Source organism: Acomys minous, assembly GCF_964271855.1.
Source record: "Acomys minous genome assembly, chromosome: 5".
NCBI classification, from domain to species: Eukaryota; Metazoa; Chordata; class Mammalia; order Rodentia; family Muridae; genus Acomys; species Acomys minous.
Genome location: NC_140494.1, coordinates 38,933,986 through 38,954,468, shown reverse-complemented (window position 1 = coordinate 38,954,468; position 20,483 = coordinate 38,933,986). Strand labels below are relative to the sequence as shown.

The following is a 20,483-nucleotide window of genomic DNA, read 5'->3' as shown; positions in this document are numbered from 1 at the left end:
TTAATCTCTATGTTAATTATGATACCTAATTCAATGTAAATGCTCCACAAATACTTGCACTTTATTGTTTGAGGATCAGTGACAACGGCTGCATGCTCTATGTTGTGACAAGTAGAAATTTTATAGTATATTCAGTCTACAGCATGGAACCCCTGGCTATGAAAGAATAACCGGAATGAATAAGCTCATCCTCAATGAAGCCACAAGGACGTAAGGTGGAGAGAGAGAATTGCTCATTTTAGAAATAAATCCATCAAAAGTGCTCAGGCAAATTGTTCTATTATGATGTCACTTCCTGTAGACAGTGTACTGGTATCAGGAAGATTATAAGCTACTCTCATCTCACAGAGGGAAGCCAAGAATGTGATCCTAGACAGAAGGAGCCCCACCCAGAACTGTGGCCTTGGAATTAACCCTGACTCTCTGTGATGACCGTGTAACAGGCCACCCTCACATTCAGTGCTCCCTTTTCAAATCCTGCATGGACATTCCTCACACCCTGAATGTTTATAAAAATCAGATCCCTAGTGATTTCATCCTTGTGACATGAAATTGATAATTATTCTTGACTATTTTACAGCTTACTACTTCAATTAGAGAAACCTATTTTCTGAGATGAGACTTAAATGTTTCTCAGGATGCCAAAGATTATATGAAACTATCCCATCTGTTTTGTGTTAGCATCAGTCATGGCAAGGTTAGTTAACCAGAACTGGCTGCTCAGGGCAAATAAAATGTTGACTGCATCCCATCTCTGCTGCTGAGACTGAGGAAGACTGTATCACCTTTGCATGAAATCAGATCTGCCTGTTGAATACAGGATCTGAGAGAAGAACTGCATGGGATTTGTCTGGAGTTTTCATCAGTGCAATATCAAATGCTTCTTCCTTCTTGGTTCCTTAACACACACCTGTACAGCTCACCACATTCTCACACATATGCCTGGAACATTATATATTTCTTTTCATTGTTAATATTTAAGTATTTCTTACATAGTATAGATGCCCAAAAAGTATTGAAAGAGAGACGTATGATGGATAGAAGGCTGGAAAGCATGAACTATTATTTTTTAAATGCTGTTAAAGAAAGTATCATTTAGGTAATGTTACTTGAACTTTTAGTTTGAAAAACATAAAAGCTTAAGGTTATATATTTGGATCATCATCTGTAAATCCTGGCAGAAAGGTTTTTAGGACAAGAGAGTTCTAGTTAATCAATGTCATTCATAAAAGGAAAGTAATTTAAGTAGAGTTAATTTAAAAAGAACATAATTTCCAATAGTAAAATTTCCAAGGGGGCAAAAAGAAATGTAATTCCATGGCATTTTTAATTGAGAAATATGTCAATGATTAAAAGTATGTTCTTAGTTTCTCAAATATATTTAATCTAGCATAGAGCACAAAAAAAGGTTTTAAATATTTCCCAAAAATGAAATGAAACACAGCAAGGACTTGACCTTAGCGGCGTTCACTCCAGATGCATCATTCATGATATGAAGGTTTTAGATTAAATAAATATTATACTGCTGTCTCTTAGGGCTTGAAATCTGTATCTAAACTATGAGCCTGTAGGAAGACAGCTTTGTATCAAGCCAAGTGAGAACCAGTTTAGAAGACAATCAATCCTACAACATGTTCTCATCACAGAATGAAGTGATCCTCATAAGAACATGGGGCTACGTTACATTGAACCTTGCTTTCCCAGCTAGATAAACACATTCTGCTATATGGATCCCCCATGTGACAATTACCTGTTACTGTGACAATCTACAGTTTCATCAGGTCGTTGTCTCTCTAGTCGCCACACCTGGAGAACACCCAATACTTCCATATTCCACGTGATGTATGTGCTTCTGCCGCTGTGTAGAACAAAGGTGCCGCGCATGTATGGGATAGTCTGTGATTTGGTATAAACTCATTATTGTGCTTGACAAGTACAAATCACAAATAAATTGTTCTTTTTATGATGTTATTACTCCTTTTTTACAGAGGAGACAGCTGAGGCGCTAGGATGCTGGGCAGACAGATGCTGCTAGGCCCTCCTGCTTGTCACAGATAAACTTAGGAGTGAACGGAAAATTTCAGAGTAAAGACTGACCAACCTTCCATCTTTGTCAGATTTCACTAAGCTTACTCAAAAGAGAAAACCTGTTGCTAGGAAAGATTATGCAGTGCCACTTTTCTCCACATCCAGCACTCACAGGGAGTCATGGAAGAGGAGATTCTTTAGATGGCTTTCCTCGACAGAACGTAGATTCAGTATGCTAGGAATTTGATGAAGAAATGGTCCCATTTGCTATCTTTGGAATTCTAGATACATTTGGCAGAAAAGGCTAACTTGTATGGTTATACTCCTGATTTCTATTTAGGCCAATGAAGCCAGCTGTGGAATCCACCCAACATTAGCATCACTGGTCCCAGTTTATCTTAAAGTAGCATCATGTTTGGTAGGATTAGCTGAGCTGATGCAGTCATGGCCTTAATTTGTATTGGGCATCTCTGAGGGAATGAAAATGGTTCTCATGACAGCTCTATTATTTCTCATTTTAAGAACCCCATATATCTTTGTTTAAGGCAGAGTTCTTGGTCTTTCTTGGCAGAGGGTGTCTTTATGTATAGGAGGAGGGCTTCGACACAGAGAAAGGAAAGCAGTTGGGGCAGGAGATAGGATATGAGAATAGGGAATTCAGGATGATAAGCGTATAATACAAAATGTCCACAATGTTCCTTATAATTCATAAATGCTAATAAGGTAATGAAATAAATGGTCTTAACTTTCTCTATGACATTGATTAACTCTGTATAAAAACCCACTTTAGGAAAAGCTTTAAAAATGGAAGCTTGGTTACTCAAAAAGCAGAAATAACTCTCGCTGGTCTACTTGTAGGAGACCAATCAACAATACACTTCCCATCATACCACAGATCTCGCCGACACTCTAGGGGATGTGGCCATGCAGTTGAGGTGACCATGGGAGAGGAATCCTGAAGATATCTTAGAACCTGCCTCTCACAGTGTGAGTGGCTACTCTGTGGAAGCTCTCCTCCAATCAGAGCTGTGGCTTCATAATCAAATTGACAAGGGGCCTGCAGCAGATGAGCTGGCCGGTAGATGAGCTGTTTCTATGGTTTCATGTGTGCTCTCTCAGCCCATTGCATCCAAATACACAGCCCTTCAGAACTGAAGAAACAAAAAAAAGGTTATAAGTATGTGGAAGAGCTCACAGCCAACACAATTTTCTGGTGAGAAGCCACACAGGTGTTGTTTTGGTCTTGGTTTTTTGTTTACTTCCTTAAAATATTCTGGGGTGATAGTTCTCATGTCTTCCTATAAAAGCAAGATCCAGGAGAGTTCTGTCAAAGCGTCGTCTCATTAACACAACCTCACCTTACCTCATATCATGCCAAACCCTTCAAAAGAATGTTTAAAGTCTGTGCAGGGTCTCCAATGGGGGTAGCATACTAAAACATTTTCCCTGGGAGAATATAGGATTCCAAAGAAAAGGAGGGTGTCTGCGCTTAAGGTCACCTGTTTATTTCCTTCAAGGGCATGTGTGAGCTTTTATCCGAAGGGAGTTTCTCATCTTATTGCAAGACATTGCCTGAGGGGGGAAAAATAACTGTCTGCATTGTTGACTTTCACTCCTGGAAACTAAGACTTTAAAACCATTTTAGTGAGAGAATAAAGTGAATAGATGGATCCTCTCATTTGAGAGGCAAGTTTGTAGAGGCAAAAGGCCCTACAAATCAGAGCCTTCGCAATAAAGGAGGACACCAGCAGCACCATTGATTTTCTTATTCTCTTGATATGTCTACAGCAGAAGTACAGGAAAGAATGTCTGAAGCAGTGTGGGGGAAGAAAGCCAGCTTACTGTTATGTGCATACACACACATTTTACTGCACATAGAAAAGCACACACACGTACATGCACACGCATGCACACACACACACATGCTCCACATCCTTTTTATGTAAGGAAGCACAGGAGTTCTTGTTTGTTATTCTGAATCTGGAAGAATCCAGACTGGCTGCTGGTAGAAAGTGACTGCATAGTGGACATGCTGAGGTGCTGGGCTTGCTCACTCCCCCCTTGGGGTCACTATGATGCCCATCACTCCTAGTTTTTACCATGTGTCTTATTTAGGGTTTTTGTTGCTGTGAAGAGACACCCTGACCACAGCAACTCTTATGAAGGAAACCATTTCGTTGATGCTGACTTAACAGTTTAGAGGTTTAGTCTGTTATCATCATGGCCGAAAGCATGGTTGGCATGCAAGCAGACATGGCGCTAGAGAAGGAGCTGAAGGTTCTATGTCTGGATCTGCAGGGAACAGGAAGAACTTAAGTTTCTGAGGCCTTAAATCCTACCCCTCGGTGACACACTTCCTCCAACAAAGCCACACCTACTCCAACAAGGCCATACCTTCTAATAGTGCCACTCCCTATGGGCCAACCATTAAAACACTTAACTCTGTGAGGGCATTCCTATTCGAACAACCGCACCATGGAATCCCCTGAGGTGTTAGGCTTAGTTCACCCTTCTCTTGAGCAGCTGTGATACTTACTGTTCCCACGTTTTGCCATGGAAACCCACAGGCCCCAGAGACTACATGAGACACAGCAGAGGCCCAGAGGACTAAAGGGGTAGGGGCTTTGCAACTTTACTGTTTATTATATTTAAGGGTTTTCTGGTGGAATCCTTAAAGCCTTTTAACTGTAAAATCATTTCATCTGCATCCTTTTTTATTTTAATTTTTTATCCCTATTATGTCTTTCTCTTGCCTTACTGTTGTACCTAAGACTCCAACCACTGTATTGAGTAAGAGAGATGAGAGTGGGCATTCTTTTTTCTTTCCTGGCTTAAATGCAAATATCTCAGGTTTCCCCTGTTTATTATAATAGGTTTGTTGTGCAAACGGAAGTGGACTTGCGGCTTGGAGAAGGTACTAACAGGAGTATATGGGAGATGGTGAGGTTGAAGGAGAAATTACTAATTCACACCTTACTTGAGAATTCCCTTGTGATACCCAACACTTCATGTGCTAATTTTATATTTTAAAGCCTATGAGATATCATAAAGTGTGCTGCTACCCAGGGGATGGTATTGAAATGCCTGCTGCTATGGGATAGGGAAAGTACAACTGGTTTTCCATGTAAGATCATTCACTTCTGCCATGACACAATTTACACATTTTCTTTGTCTTCTGTGCTTCCATGGACGAAAGCTGAATAGGAAGAATGCAGAAATGGCCTATGGGCTCCGTGCATCACTACTGTCTGTTACTGGTGGGAGCTGGGTGTTGTGTTAGAGTTGATTTTTGGGGTACCCTTTCACATTCTGTACCTCATTTAAGGGCATGCACTGTGGCATTTGGAACAGCTGCCTGAATCTACAACAACACTCGGTGTGCAAGTGCTTCTTGGTATTAGGAGGCCATCATGCCTGAGCACACAGCTGGCAGGAGATGAGATGAGTCCCTGTGTCTAATGATCTCAGGAGGATTACACGGAGTAAGAACTGACCCAGAAGCGTGCTTTTCCACCCAGTGACCTATGAACTGTTCACGTTTCTATGGAAGGTGATTGTAAGTCCTTCATGTTCAGAGCCTGAACCGGCATAAAAACGCACACTAGACAATGACATTGATTATAAGGGAATCATATGATCATAAAGGATGAGGACTATGTTCACTCATACATGCACATACACACAGGTGCTGTAGCATGACGTTGCCATGCTGGAAAACAGCCCCTCTTGTATAATGCCAGGTATTGTCACTGTAAGAAATAGGGCAAAGATGTTTATACAAATGATAGTGGAAAGGATGGCATAGGCTTTGTACATATGAAATATATATCCACAATGACTTAATAGCTTTATTCAGTTCTAAGCATCCAAATGCTAGAGACATAAAAATCTGTGATATCAACATGTGCATGGGCTTGCAATGTATGCATACAGAATATATACACATGCACATTCGAATTTGATTTAGAAAATTCTTGTTAAGAACTTTTACATCTATGTCTTTGAAGATGCACGCTTGAATTTTCAGTCTGTCCAGAGTCTTCATCTGGTTTTGATGTTATATTACAGTTGTTCCCATAAAGTAATCTGGGGTTCACTCTCCCTTTTGAAATCCTCTGCAAGTATTGTAAACAGTTAGTATGACACTGTCATACTTACTCATATCTTTTGGCCCACCACTTAATATGTTCCGTATTTCTCCTGGCATGTGGAACACATGGAACAAGGTTATAATAAGTCCGTCAGTGTTATTGACTGGAGTTCCTGTCACCTGTGTTGTTTCTGCATCAGTTTCAAATGACTGACTTTTCACAATAGGTTGTGGGGTTTTAACTCACAGCGAACCGTAATTTCAGAATGAATGCTTGATATTGTAATTCTGACCTACACCTGAGCTGTTGTTATTAGAAAAATACACCCCAGAGTACTTTGCCGGTATGTAATTAAATTATGCGAATCCTGTTTGATGATTTGGATTCTTCCTTTTACAACTGTTCATTGGAGCAGGGCAAAAGTCTCTGGCAAATTTTCCTCTCTAAAGAAGAGCGATTCTTCCTGATACCCAAATAATGGCCTCGGGATTCAAAGCTTATCCACCCCTGCTTGTGGGAGCTGCCACTATTCCCTTCCTGTGTGTTTGATCTTTTCAGATAGGCAGTTCCTTCTCCTGTGTGAGTTCTTCTTCACCTCCAAACTTTCTTGCATGAGTCTACTAATTTTATTCACTTGAATGCTTGGAGATGGGGAGCAATTTGGCTCTCTAGTTTTTTGTTTGGTTTTTGTATTTTCTTATGCATCTCTCTCCTTTCTGACTGGATCCAATCAACATCACTTCCACTTCTTCCAGGTCTGAACCTAAGATTCCTTTCATTCCCTGGTCCTCTCGTTGGGAACCTCTTTAGGACTCCTGCAATCCTCCTCAGGTTCCTTCCATTTCTCTCCCTCATGCAGTAATCACTTTCTCATGTTGTTCCATGTTCCATTGGGCTGTTCTGACAAAGGACATAATTTCTGCTGCTCCGTCTCGGTGGTGAGTGGGTCACTTCGAGATCATACCAGTCTGAGTCAATGACCTTCCCTTGTCTACAGTACTAGGTATCACTAAACTGATTCTACCAGCTTCCTTTTAATCTTTCCTTTGTGGTCTCAGGTCTATTTGCCTGCACAGACAAGCACACGTGGTTGGGCACTTGGCTAACACAATTGATTCGCTTCGTTGTTTCTCTTATGGAGGCTAGCCTTCCATCTGTACATGCCAAGCTTAGTTACTGAAGAAGAGTTTGGGGAATGCACATGGAAACCACAAGGATTCCGTCCGAGCATAAATTGGTTTGTATATCCAGCTGCTGATGAAATGACATTAAGGATGCTCTCCCACTTTGTGCTGAGCATATGGCATGAAAAGTCTTCTTGGATCATTTCCATCTCTCTACTTTACTTTTAATCTATAAAATGTTTCAGATTTTTCCAAGAGAAAAAAATAAACAGCAAAACAAGAGGCTCCGCTCAACCATCCGAATTTGCTCCCTAAATTTATATGAATGCCTCTTGAATAGGCTTATCTAAATCTTGATCAACACCATTTACCCATTCACTGAGCAAATTTGTGTGACTGTGCTTCAAACTAGTGATGTAAGATTTAAAAAAAGTGGAAAAGGGTTTATTACCTGCAATCTTACAGTGTATCATCAGAGGCAGAAATTAGACCGGCGCCTGAGCAGTAGTGAAGTTCATGCCTTGTTTCTCCAACACAAGCCTGATGTGATGAGTGATTGTGTCTGAAAAAGAGAGGTGGCTGGGAGGGAGGCAGGAGATGAACTCACAAGGCTGCACTCACAGAACTTAGCAGAAAAGTAAGGGCTGGGCGTGGCGGGAGCTGTTGAGTATCTCACGGATTTCTGAATGAATATTTTTAAGGGATGGTGTGAGCCTTGCGGACTGAGATAGAGACTGCATGGGAGACACATTAAGAGGAATTTCTTAGAATTGCCTCACTAGGTCTCTTTTTGTATTAATTTCTACCAGAACTGTAAGACTCACGTGTGGTAAATAATAGTAATTAACTCCTTAAAATTGTTTTTTAGTCAGTGCTTCCTTATTGTTTAATGATATGCTAGTCCTTCAAATTTGGATCGTCCTTGCAGCAGTAAACTGTTACATACACATTGAACTGAACCACTGCTTGATTTGGGGAGTTAAGCTAAAACAGACTGGCCTCACCATTCCCCAGCCCTTCTAAGCCGGTACATCAAGCAAACGCAGGCACGTTCCATCCTCAGAGACAGATGGGCCAAGTCCTGGGTTGCATGTTCAACTTTTGACCTATTAATAACTATGGAGACAGATGCAGTTATTGGAGACTTAGCTGTAATGAGTCCAAATTGATCTTCTGCTGCAGTGAACGATACTCACTGCTACGCATGTGTCTGACAGCCTGTCCTTCTGACCGATGCCAGCCAAGACACAGGAGCCCACTGCCCAACACAAGTACCACCCACAGATTTCAAAGGTTGGACATCATCTGGCAAGAAGCTGGAGGTTATTGGGAGTCGCCTCATAGCTTATAAAGATGTACTGTTCTACAGGCCACGTTGAAGTTGTTGGTGCTTAGGAACTGCACAGTTGACAAGTCAACCCCTCAACTGCATTTTTAAGTCTATTCTATCAAGGAATTTCTGAACACTTACAGAGCCAAGCCAGCATAGGCATCAGACAATGGTGCTGTGTGGTTCTTTCAACCCAGCATCCCTCTCATTAGGCACAGAACGGTTATGATAAGGGCTTACTCTTCTTTTCTGCCTGATCGTCTCTATGCCAAAATTCAAGGGGGAGTACGCACATGCTGCTTCCACCTTCTTGCCCATCTGGGTTTACAGCAGTCACTGGGGCTGTTTTTCTACTTAGGAGACAACGTCCAAAATTTTACTGTCCATAGAGAAAAATGAAGTCATCCATCTTTCTATTTTTATTGGAGTAAGGATGGTGTGAACTGGTGTGAACGGTATTAAGTCAGAGAAACAGCTATAGTAGTTTTACATGTTTTGTGTTACACTGCTCCCGTATTACAACATGACTCCTGAGCATTTCTCATTATGAGAAAGAAAGAAAACAAAGAGATAATTAGAACAATGAGGAGATGAGAGCTCATCAGTTTTCCAGTTCAAGCTGCTGCCCCAGGCACACGGGGATGACCATTTCCTCTGCTGCGAGGAACTCGGTAATTCTGTATGCAGGAGATTGGTTTTTCAGGTCTTAATGCCAGAAAGTTATAAAACAATAAGAACCAGATTTCATCATTTCTAGTGAAAAAATAAATGAATATAGACTGACAGACCTGGACCTGTGCAGAAAAGACTTAGCGTAGCCACCACCCAGACTTTGAGCTTAGAGGGGCCTGCTCCCCACTTGCCTATTGTTCGCATTTAGAAGTCATCTTTCAGGAATTTCCAGGCTGATAAGCAAAGCTGGCTGTCTATGCCCAGGCTATTTATGGGAACAACATAGAAAAAATAAGTTAGGAAACTCCCTATAAAGCAAGAGGAGACTAAAGAAATAAAAAAATAAGAGTTAAAAGATGAGATATTCAGAATTGACCCCAAGGGATCACATCCAGATGACAGCAATTCCAATAAGGACAAAGGAATGGGATGGAGAAGACGTAACCAAGTCACCCAGAGAATGTCTAAAACAAGGGAAAACCCTTATCAATTTATAGGCTAAAATAGTTTTCCAAACAACCCCAATGCAGGTCACTGATCAGCTAACTTTGCACTTCTCAACTGTCACTGGGAGAAAGAAATGTTGCTTCCTGCAGGAAATTCGTTTTTGAGTTAAATTTCTACCAGTATCTAAATTCAGAGAAGCACATAGGTGTTCTTTGAGTGTAACAAAGCAAGAGGTGCCTGTCCTGAAGGCATCCATACTTAAGAGTGCCACGGCAGGATTTACTCCAACAAACAGAAGCCAACTAAAGGAAATGGTGACATTCCCAACAAGAAATAAAAAAAAGAAAGGAAATCCTAGTGCCAAAATGCAGAGCCTCAGCACACCCGTGTTTGCCTTTCTACTGGTTTTTCTTTGAGAATTTCATGCATGATTTTTTTTTTAATTTAATCTATCATAAATTCCATCCCGATCATTTCCTCCCCTATATCCAGACCACAGTTTCCCCAAATGTCATGTGCTCCTTTTTTTTTAGAAAGTCTGTCACATCCCCTTAGGCTGGTTATTGTTACTTATATGTAGGTGTAGGACCATCTACTGGAGCCTGGGTAACTTTTCAGGGGCCAGATCCCTGAGAAACACTGATTCCTCCCCCCCAGCAGCCGTCAATGGCCTCAGGCAGGGGTAGGATTTCATTAGCCTCTCCATCATCTATGCTGGGATTTTGGGTGGCTTGATCTTGTGCAGGTCTTGTGCGCACAGTCGCAACCACTGTGAGTGAGTTCCTGAGGGCAATAGTGCCGTTGTATCCTGAAAATGGCTTAGCTCTTGCTTTTTTATTTATTTAGCATTAATTTAAAATTTTACAGTATGATTATAAGTAGTTAGGTTATGTTGTTAGTTTTCTCCTGGTGAAACAACCTTTCTGGCTAAATGGAAGAATTGTGACACAGAACTGCTGTGAAGGTCATCTATTTGCTCCTCTCTGCAGCTGGAGTATTTATTACCAAGTACATAAGTGAATGTGCCAGGCACATTTTTACCATCCATGCCCCTATTTCTGCCCCACCTTGGCTCTTTTGATCTTCAAATCTATTCTCTGTTGAGCTTCCAAGACCCTCCAGCCTTTGGTTATGTGTAGGCATGAAAGGATGGAGGAGAAACTGAGAAGTGTTACAAATTAATGAGGAGAGCAGAGGGAGAGACCTTACAGGCTGGACATTATGCCCTGTGCTGTGTAGATCCTCCACTGCTCCAGTGCTGTGAACTTGCTTCCAAGGATTCTTGTGTCCCTTGATCTCAAACTAAATCATCTGGGGTCTAAAGAACATATTCTGACTCTATTGTCTATTTTTTAAAAAATAGCTACGCAAACACCAAAATAAACAGCATTTTGGGTTACCTATGTAAAAAGAATATTTGTTTTTTTTTTAAGACATTGCCATCTTTTCACATGCAACTCCATTTACTGTCTCATTTTTATATATTATCTGCACAGGACAAAACACAGGTCATCTTTTGGAGATGATTTGAGGATTAAGTGCTCCATTAGGTGACGGTTTAACATAAATGTGGTTTTGACTTTGCAAAGTACCTTTGAGTGCCTTAAGACTCTCAGCGTTTGAGGACCTATGACATACCCTAAAAAGGAGTCATCCTGCCCGCTCCTGTCTCCCACCTCCCTCCTGCTGAGCTAACTGTGTCTTCTCTCCTCCAGGAATACCAGCCCTGTAACACCAATGCCTGCCCAGAGCTGAAGAAGACCACACCGTGGACCCCTTGGACCCCTGTCAACATCTCTGACAATGGTGGCCACTACGAGCAGCGTTTCCGGTACACCTGTAAAGCTCGCCTGCCCGATCCAAATCTGCTGGAGGTCGGGAGGCAGAGGATTGAGATGCGGTACTGTTCCAGCGATGGGAGCAGCGGATGCTCCACAGATGGTGAGGGGTCTTGTGGGGACTGGCCACTCCTTGGAAAGCCTTTGGCCTTGTCTCTAAGGAAATAGAAAAATAGGAGGAGCCCCTGTTCAAACAATGTTGTGCTTACGGTAGATCCAAAATAGCTGGTTTGAGATTTATTTAGTATAAAAGAATATAATGAAAATAGTAGTTGAAGTAAAAAAAAAAAATAGTAGCTAAAGATTAGATTTATCCCTTTGTGCAAAATCCCAAAGTAGACAAAAACAGTAAAAGTACATTTTATTATTTGGACCATAAAGTGACTTATCAGTTAAATAGGATCAGGAAATTCGATCAGACTAATAGTGCTTTGTCCTAGCGGTATTGTGAGTCCCTTCAGTGTGGTGTGGAAAGCTCTAATTGAATCCAGTCCCACCCTCTGCCTGGCCTGGACACTGCCTGTGATGGCACCTCAGGCTGGTCTGTCTGGGAGTCCAGCTGTCTCTGCTGCAGAAATAGTTAAACCTTTCCCCCAATAGCATCGTTACTTGCTTTGTTTTCCTTTTTTCATACTTTTATGTAATTGCACAAAGCATATTCTAGATCCTAACAGGAAAGCGACACTCATAGAGGAGTCCCTAGAGGATGGCATCATGAGAAGGACAGCACAATCTTGTGACAGAACATTCACGGGCATTTCTCAGCACTCTGTATTGCGATCTTAGTTGGTCCTCCCAACATGACCGCAACACAGAATGTCCTAGAACCATTGCTTTTCTCACAGATGGGTGTCGAGACATAGGGTGGTCCTCCAGTGATGGTGACAACTTATGCAACATGCAGAAAGGTTGCATAGAGAGAGCACTGTCAGTTCCTTCTCATATCTAAGTCAAGCTCCAGGGGACAGGCCACACTCCTCTCATGTCACAGGTCCCCGTGCCTTCTCTGAGATCAGGTAGCCTTCCTGAGGAACAACCGTTCTTATCAAACATGATTCACTTTCAAAGCATGCCTAGTCATCCACCATATTCACAAATATTGGCATTATTTCTGATGTCTGAGTCCTACAGTTCAACAACACAGCTCCATGTTTCCTACAAGGGAGAGGGGTCTACTCTGATGGATGATGCTATGGAAGTAAATGTACGACTCAACTAACACCCTGACCTGAAAGATGAGGAGCACATAACAGTCAGTCTTGCCTCTTCTATAAAGACCTGCTGTTGCTCAAAGAAAAGATTTACTTGGAAATTCCAAGAGAAGGATAAGAGGAGACCCAACTGAAAAGTGTGCACTCTGCCATTTCAATCAAGATTTTGAGATAAAATATGTTGATGATGTCCTCAGCCCTGATGTGACTCGCTGAGCTGAGGTGGCTAGAAAGGGTGTATCCTCTTTTCTGAGAAATAGGGAGGGGGAGGGGGAGACTGGGAGGAGGGGAAGGATAGAGGCCAGGATATAGAGTAAATTTTTAAAAAGTAAGAAATTCCTAAGAGTAAGAATAAATTATAAATAGAAATTATCTTGTTTAACTGAAAGCAATTATATGTATAACTCAAAATCATTCCAGAGAGAAACTTTAGCCGCCCCCCAAAAAAATTATTGGTAAACCATCTTAAGGTCTTAAGAAACAATCAATAAGAATTTTACATAACCTCAAAAAAGAGAATTTTTAAAAAGACAACTAAAGCATTTTGTATGACTAGTACAAACCCAATGCAAACATTAAAATGCTCTAAAAAGGAAAACATCACTATTTGAGAGACAAAGACTGAATGGGTTTAATGCTGTATTTGGGCTGCATCGTCTTCAAACAAATTTTCGCTGAGCCTGATGTTAAGTTAAAATATGCAGAGGACACCTGACATGCAAGTAGTCTTCAAAAACCAATTCACATGTTCTTAGAATGCTCACCCACTTCACCCCAACACCACTAGTACCCCCCACTACCTATGGTTCCACGTTGTTAGCAAGCATGCTTGCAACATCATAACCTAGCAAGGTTGTTCAGGAAGGGGGATTCCTGGCAAGCTCCCTGAAGCAGACTGCTGTCGCCATGGCCTGTCGATTCAAGGGGGATTAATTCTGATCCTTTTGCGGCATGAACACGCTGGAAAGGTTTCTGTGAAGGAGCAGGTCTAAGTGTGTCCCTTTTTCCAGCTGAAAGTCTTTCCTGTAGCACCACCCCTCGGTGCATGAGGACAGTTTGCAGTGGAATTCCCAAGGGAAGCGAAGTGAGGGTGTTCTTTAGAGGCCTCTACAAAAAAGAGAAGAATTACAATGTGGACTTGCTGACTGCAAATGTATTGGCACACTCAGGTGGTGTGCCATGTGCATCCTCGTTGGATAGCGATCGTAGGAAAGCGTTTCGAGCTGTAGGAAGCCACCGTTCAGCTGCGGTGGGTTTGGCTTTGGAAGTATGAATGGGTTCAGTTGACTCTTAGGGTCATTCTAAACAAAAAGCATGCAGCCTACACAGGTGTAAAAATTCATACTGACTCACAGTTTGGGTTTCCTTGGCAGGCCTTTCTGGAGACTTTCTACGAGCTGGGAGATACTCTGCCCATACAGTCAATGGGGCCTGGTCAGCCTGGACTTCCTGGTCGCAGTGCAGCAGAGACTGCAGCAGGGGCATTCGAAACCGGAAGCGTGTTTGCAACAACCCAGAACCCAAGTATGGGGGCATGCCATGCCTTGGCCCATCCCTGGAGTTCCAGGAATGCAACATTTTGCCCTGTCCAGGTAAGGGGATGGCAGTGTGGGAAAGACCAGGACAGCCATGTGCTTGTAGCCTTTAAGTGCTGAAAACCACCACTGGAAGCCACCGGAGACCGCTCTGCCTTTAAGAGGCATGTTCTTAGGAAGTGTGTAAGGTGATGATGGCACAACACAGTGAGGGCAAGAACCCAAGCAGACTAAGACCTAGAGGCAGGAGCTGATGCGGAGGCCATGGGGGAGTGCTGCCTACTAGATTGCTCCCTTTGGCTTTGCTCAGTCCGCTTTCTTATAGAACCAAGGACTACCAGGGCAGGGATGGCCCCACCCACAATGGGATAGGCCCTCCTCCATTAGTCACTACTTAAGAAAATACACCTACAGGCTTTTTTATAGCCTGATCTTATGAAGGCATTTTTCTTAGTTGAGGTTCCCTCCTCACAGATGATTTTAGCTTGTGTCAAGTTGACATAAAACTAGCTAGCACATACTCAGATATTGCGCTCTAAGCCCTGTCACTGTTGGAAGGCTGGTTCTTTGAAGTAGTTTGCAGACATATGTGTTGTCTCATCAATAAGTGTTACCCACTTTGAGGATGCAGACAAAGTCAGCCCTTCCAATATGGCCTCTGCCAAGTCCATAGAGGCACAGCTGCTACAGTGCTCCACCAGGGATACCAGCCAGCTCCCAATTCCATCTCACCTTTTGCGTAGAGGAGCTCACCTCATGAATAAAACTCTCTATGGACAGCATTCTCTTCTAGAGACGGGTGGAACTGTGTGTCACGTGGCCTTCTCATAGTCTCAGGCTCTTAAACACCAAGTCTCAAGATATTATAAAATTATATATGTAATTGTATTATAGGTATTATAAGTATCTAGTTCATAGTTATGACTCCTCATGAGTTTTTCAGACATCTTGCTGTTATTTTATCATCTTTCTATACTTGTGTCCGTTTCCCCTCCCTAGTTGAAGTCTCCATGTTCCCATCACCGTCAGATCATGTGTACCCCACTATTCCCTTCTCTGTTGCTCTCTACCGTCACCTCTCCACACTGGTCCTTACCTGCCTTCCTGGTTTCTATAGTTACTCCAGGTTATGCTCACATCTGACAGTTTGGAGCTAAGGACCTCAGACGTGAGAGAACAATTGCCTTTTTCTGTCTGAGTAACACCACTCAGCACAATCTTTCTAGTTCCTTCCACTTACCTGTATCAGAGGTTGTTGGTGATGTGTTTCCTCTGACAGCAGAGGTTTTTCATGATTTCTTTGCTCCTACAACTGTGCTGTTCCCCTGAGGCCTGCGCACTTGAATTTCTCTCCAGCCTCAAGATATTTCTCTTCAGCCCATACAGCGTTCCCAGCCGAGCTGATGCTGAGATGCTGGGAAAGGTCACAGAGTTGTTCTTTCCCACAGCCCGTGTGGAAAGATTCCTCCCCTGGGTGCTTGGAGGCAGCGTGGGCGTTATCACTAGATTTGAATCAGAGCTGTGAACTGAAGCCAAGGAGAATGTCACAGGAATGCCAAGTTCCCCCTACCCCCACTCTTCCCTAGACTACAAACTTAATTTCTTATGTGCATCAGTAGCCCATGTTAATTCCTAGAGATGCTTGGATGTGGTCCTGGTCCCTGGGGGTAAATGTTTCTTGTCCATATCAGGGACACTTTGATAGCATCATCTGTGGGTAGTTTTAATTTTATTTATTTATTTATTTTTTACTTGCTGTTGAGCCAGGACTCTGTGTACATGGCCTGAATATCTTAAAATAACTTTGTCCTCATTTTTTTTTTTAAAGCCAAGATTCCTTTATGGAATTGTCCATGTCTTTAACCAGGGACTGGGAAAATTCAAGGTTGAATATGTGAAGATCAACTTTTTCTTCCAGCTCCTATAAAATTTCTTAAAATGTAATAACCTGAAACTTAGCTATGGGCTAGTAGGAAGCCTCCACACTCTTAAAGGCTGAGCAATACATCCAAAGGAAGCCATATGCAGGGTAATTTTAACCTAATTTAGATCGTAGCCTTCCAATATAAGCTTTGGGGGAGGGGTTTCAAGACAGTTTCTCTGTGCAGTCTTGGCTGTCTTGAAACTCACTTTGTAGACCAGGCTGGCCTCAAACTCAGTGATCCACCTGCCTCTGGGATGTACCTGATATTTTTATCCCTGCTAGATTCCCAGTGAACCATTAAAAGAAGTACCATCACCCTTAATGTTCTGAGAGATTGCAAACAGGTCAATGAGGAAGAGCACTTGCTATGCAGGCATGAGGATGGACATTTGAATTATAAAGTCCACACGAGGGAGCATGCCCGCACATACCTGGAACAGCAATGTGGAGGACAGAGATTAGCGGATGCCAAGAGCTAGGGTCAGTAAACCCTAGCCATATGGTGATCTGAGTGAGAGATCCTATCCCAAGGTAATAAGACAGCATGATAGCATGGTAGAGGAAGGCTCCTAGTTTCCTCTGCTGGCATTTGCATACAAGCCCACGAGGGCATAGGTGGGCCGGGAATATAGCTGAGCAATAGCATGCTTACCTGGAATTCTGGAAGCTCTTGTTCTATCTGTGGCACACACATAGGAAGTAAATAGACAATAAAGCTGAGCACATACTAAAATGACTACTCTTCACCTTCTGAACCTGCTCCTGCCCAATTTATCTCAACGCTGAGAGGCGGGTGGCTGTTTCTGCTCATGTCTTTTTCTCCTGGCATTTGATCTAGCTATAAAGACTCTGTAGACTGCAGGCCTCAACCGACAAAATCTAGAGACGACAGATGGTTCTTTGTTGCTATATGTATTCAAATAAGAGGAAAGCAACTTCAGAGTTGTACTTAGACACCCATAAAACCCTGCACAGTAAACATAAGTTCATTTGATAAGATTTAATTCAGCAGGTCCCATTTGTAGGGCTTTTTTTTTTCTCTGTAAACAATAAGACCCAGGGGAAAGGAACACTGAGAATCTGATGGAAGAGCACAGTGACTCAAACTGGGGCCTCTGGGGAGGGGGAAGTTTTCAACAGAGAACAATACAGAAACCTGTGCTCTGTTGGGGACACTGTGCTTTCTATCTGTAGTATCCTTGTGTCCTTGGACTTTCACAGCAGGAAACAGAAGACAAGGGACTTCTACTTAGTGCTCCTTTAGAGGAGAAAAAGCCTACAGTTCTTTAGTGGAGACCTGTGCTGTCCACGCTTCCGCATGCTGAGGCATCAGTACCACATGTGCCCCATGAGCTCACAAGCTGTAAATGCCTCACATTGTTTCTCTGACCACCCACAGTATGACTGGCACTGGGGGGGTGTAGTGGGGGCTGGGAGGGTAATTATGCAGCTTTATCTTGCTCTCCTTCATCACGGCTAACTATACTCTGTTTTTATCTCATTGTAACAGTCCCATATTTAACCAGAATTGCAAGAACAATGATTTTTTTTTTTTTTTGGTTTTACCCTTGTCTATTGAGCTATTTAATATACAAATTACATTTCAACAAAAGCAGTTCTTTGTAATTAATGGCAAATTACAATTTGCAAAAATAAGGGTCTAAGCTTCCGGGTGTTTGTCTGATTTTCCCATGCAATGGCCTTACTTAGGACACACTAAATGGTAATTCAAGCCATGGGCCGAATCTAACGTGGATGACAGAGTTATATGAGTTGAAAGGAGGTCTGTTGCCTGAATTATTAATTGCTTGCTTTTGGTCTTTTCAAGCAATCTAGATGGTAAAACCAGCAAAAGTGAGAACTATCTAGGTACTTCATATTAATTATCATGACACATGATTCATGGTTCTAGGACTAGAAACTTCAAATCACTTACTTTGAACATCTGTGCCATGCTGGTGCTTAGAAATTAAATGTTTAGGAATGTTTTCTAAAGAAGGAACAAGGCAATTAGAAAGTGTTGAAAAGATTCCTCAAATCTACCACCAAATGGGAAACATCAAATGCCCCCACACATGAGTGATGTTTGCTATGTATACCACTGTCTTGCCTTTGGTGTGTCATATTGGTCTGCGGGGACTTCAGAAGTTCTTTGTTTTTGTGTCCCTTCCCAGTGGACGGTGTGTGGTCCTGCTGGTCATCCTGGTCTAAATGCTCGGCAACCTGTGGGGGTGGACACTACATGAGAACCCGTTCCTGTACTAATCCTGCCCCAGCCTACGGAGGGGACATCTGCCTGGGACTGCACACAGAGGAAGCACTCTGCAACACACAGACCTGCCCAGGTACAGGAGGCATTGATGAATGCACGGCTTTAGTGCAAACTCACCTTTCTTCATTATGAATGATGATGTTAAAGATCACTAGTCACAGTAAACACTTGAAATAGCGTAGTGGATGGCAAGTCGACCTCACAGTGTTGCCCCAATGCTACTTTATAGCACACTGTTCTACAGAAAAATAGTTTTCACATTGTTTTTCAGAGCATCTAAACTACCTACCCAGGAAATAAAGTCTAACTTTTTTTCTGACCTTGCTAAAGGACACTGCTGACTCTTGGGCAGGACCTCACTTTAACTGGACAGGAGAGAAGATTGTAGAAAATAAGTGGACAGCAAGTAAACATTTGTGGACTCAGACAGTGGTATCCAGGACTGAGAGAGAGAATCACCTGTGGCTCCTTGTTTCGCAGCCTGTCCCGGCCCAGCACGTGGGAATGGTGGCAGCAGGGAGGGAGTCTCTTCAGGACCATGGCTGAGGGAGCTCTGAGCCCTGTGCTCGATGTAGGATATACCAGATGGCACTTTCCCCAAAAAGTAACCTGGCATTCTGTTATACAGAGCCACTTGGGTGAAAACGGGACACTTTTTTAGATTTAACTTTGGCAGTGAAACACTTTGTTAGCATGTACACACAGATCTTTCTTTTTAAAAATTCAGATGTTTTTAAAGGAGCCTCAACGGCAAATTCTCATAATAATTCCGAAAACTAGTCTTTTATGCCTTGAGAGAAAAAGCCATTCCATTGCGTGGATCAATGCACAACTTGAATTTATAGATGCACACTCCCTCAAAAAAAAAAAAAGAATTCATAGGAAAATGTCTTTCTTATATTGGTGAATAAATAATGTGGAGAGTTCATTCCTTGATTTAATATGTGAGTCTTCTTTCTATTTTTGAACATCTGTACACCTGGACGGACTGAAGAGTACTCTAAGAGCAGAATTGCCCTGTCGTTGCTCACCTTTTGACCTTGACCCAGGACACAGGCATTGACTTTATTCATGTCAGGAGGCTTCATGGCTGGCCTGCCTTTGGCTTTGCAGAATAAAGATGCTTTAAGCTTTCATCCAGAAACCAGGGTCTGCTCATTAGTGCTCAGTGCTGGCTAACATAGGTCCTGTGGGAAATGTCCAGGGAATAATCTGAGGGTGTCTTTGTAGGGGCCTGCTCTGTAGGAAATGGTGTCTGCATTGGAGATTTCTGCCTCTCAGAGCTCATGTTTGTCTCAAGAATTAGCTTATTGATGATTTAAGTAAAACTACTAAACAGAATGGAAATGATGTGGGATTTAGAACAATTATATACATTATATCTGGTGAAAATTTATTGATGCTTTTACTCATCCTTGTGTGGATTTATTTAATGGGTTGGTAAGAAGTATTACCACATTTTATTTATGCACAGAATCAATAAAAATACAATGTGAAAGCCAAACGTACAATGAGACTTGACCGTGATTTGGTGTTGGCTGATGTCATCAGGTAACCCTGCCTCTCCCCTCTTCTGGTCTCTGTAGAGAGCTGGTCAGAGTGGTCCGACTGGTCTGCGTGTGATGCGTCTGGCATCCAGGTCCGTGCTCGTCAGTGCATCCTCCTATTTCCTGTGGGCAGCCAGTGTTCCGGAAATACCACGGAGAGCCGGCCATGTGTCTTTGACTCTAATTTCATCCCAGGTAAAGGCAGAGATGGTTATCAGTGTGAACAGAGTCATTCCAATATCCCAAGAGGAAATGACCCATCGGGTCATGCTTTTATCTGCTTTTTGAGGCTGCCTTTGCTGAATTAAAAATGACCAACTGCTGTGGTTCCAAGGTGATTAGAATATAGATTTATAGGTTTCTAGACTGGGATTTAGCTCAATGTTTTATATAGTTTATTGATTCTAATGTACTCTGAGGATTTCACTACAGAAGGTGAGAACTGCTTGTTTTAATATCAACTT

The 20,483-nt window shown here is 42.3% G+C and overlaps 1 protein-coding gene across 6 annotated transcripts in view; it reads left to right on the top strand.

Annotated features, from left to right (window-relative positions):
• The window catches only part of SEMA5A (semaphorin 5A), a 442,105-nt gene that overhangs the window by 406,868 nt on the left and 14,754 nt on the right, over positions 1-20,483 (top strand). For all 6 annotated transcript variants that reach the window (XM_084782844.1, XM_084782839.1, XM_084782840.1 and 3 more), the window contains 4 exons: positions 11,408-11,633; positions 14,115-14,333; positions 18,375-18,545; positions 20,059-20,214. In XM_084782844.1, the coding sequence (XP_084638970.1) occupies positions 11,408-11,633; positions 14,115-14,333; positions 18,375-18,545; positions 20,059-20,214 (772 nt within the window). The remainder of the gene's footprint in view (positions 1-11,407; positions 11,634-14,114; positions 14,334-18,374; positions 18,546-20,058; positions 20,215-20,483) is intronic.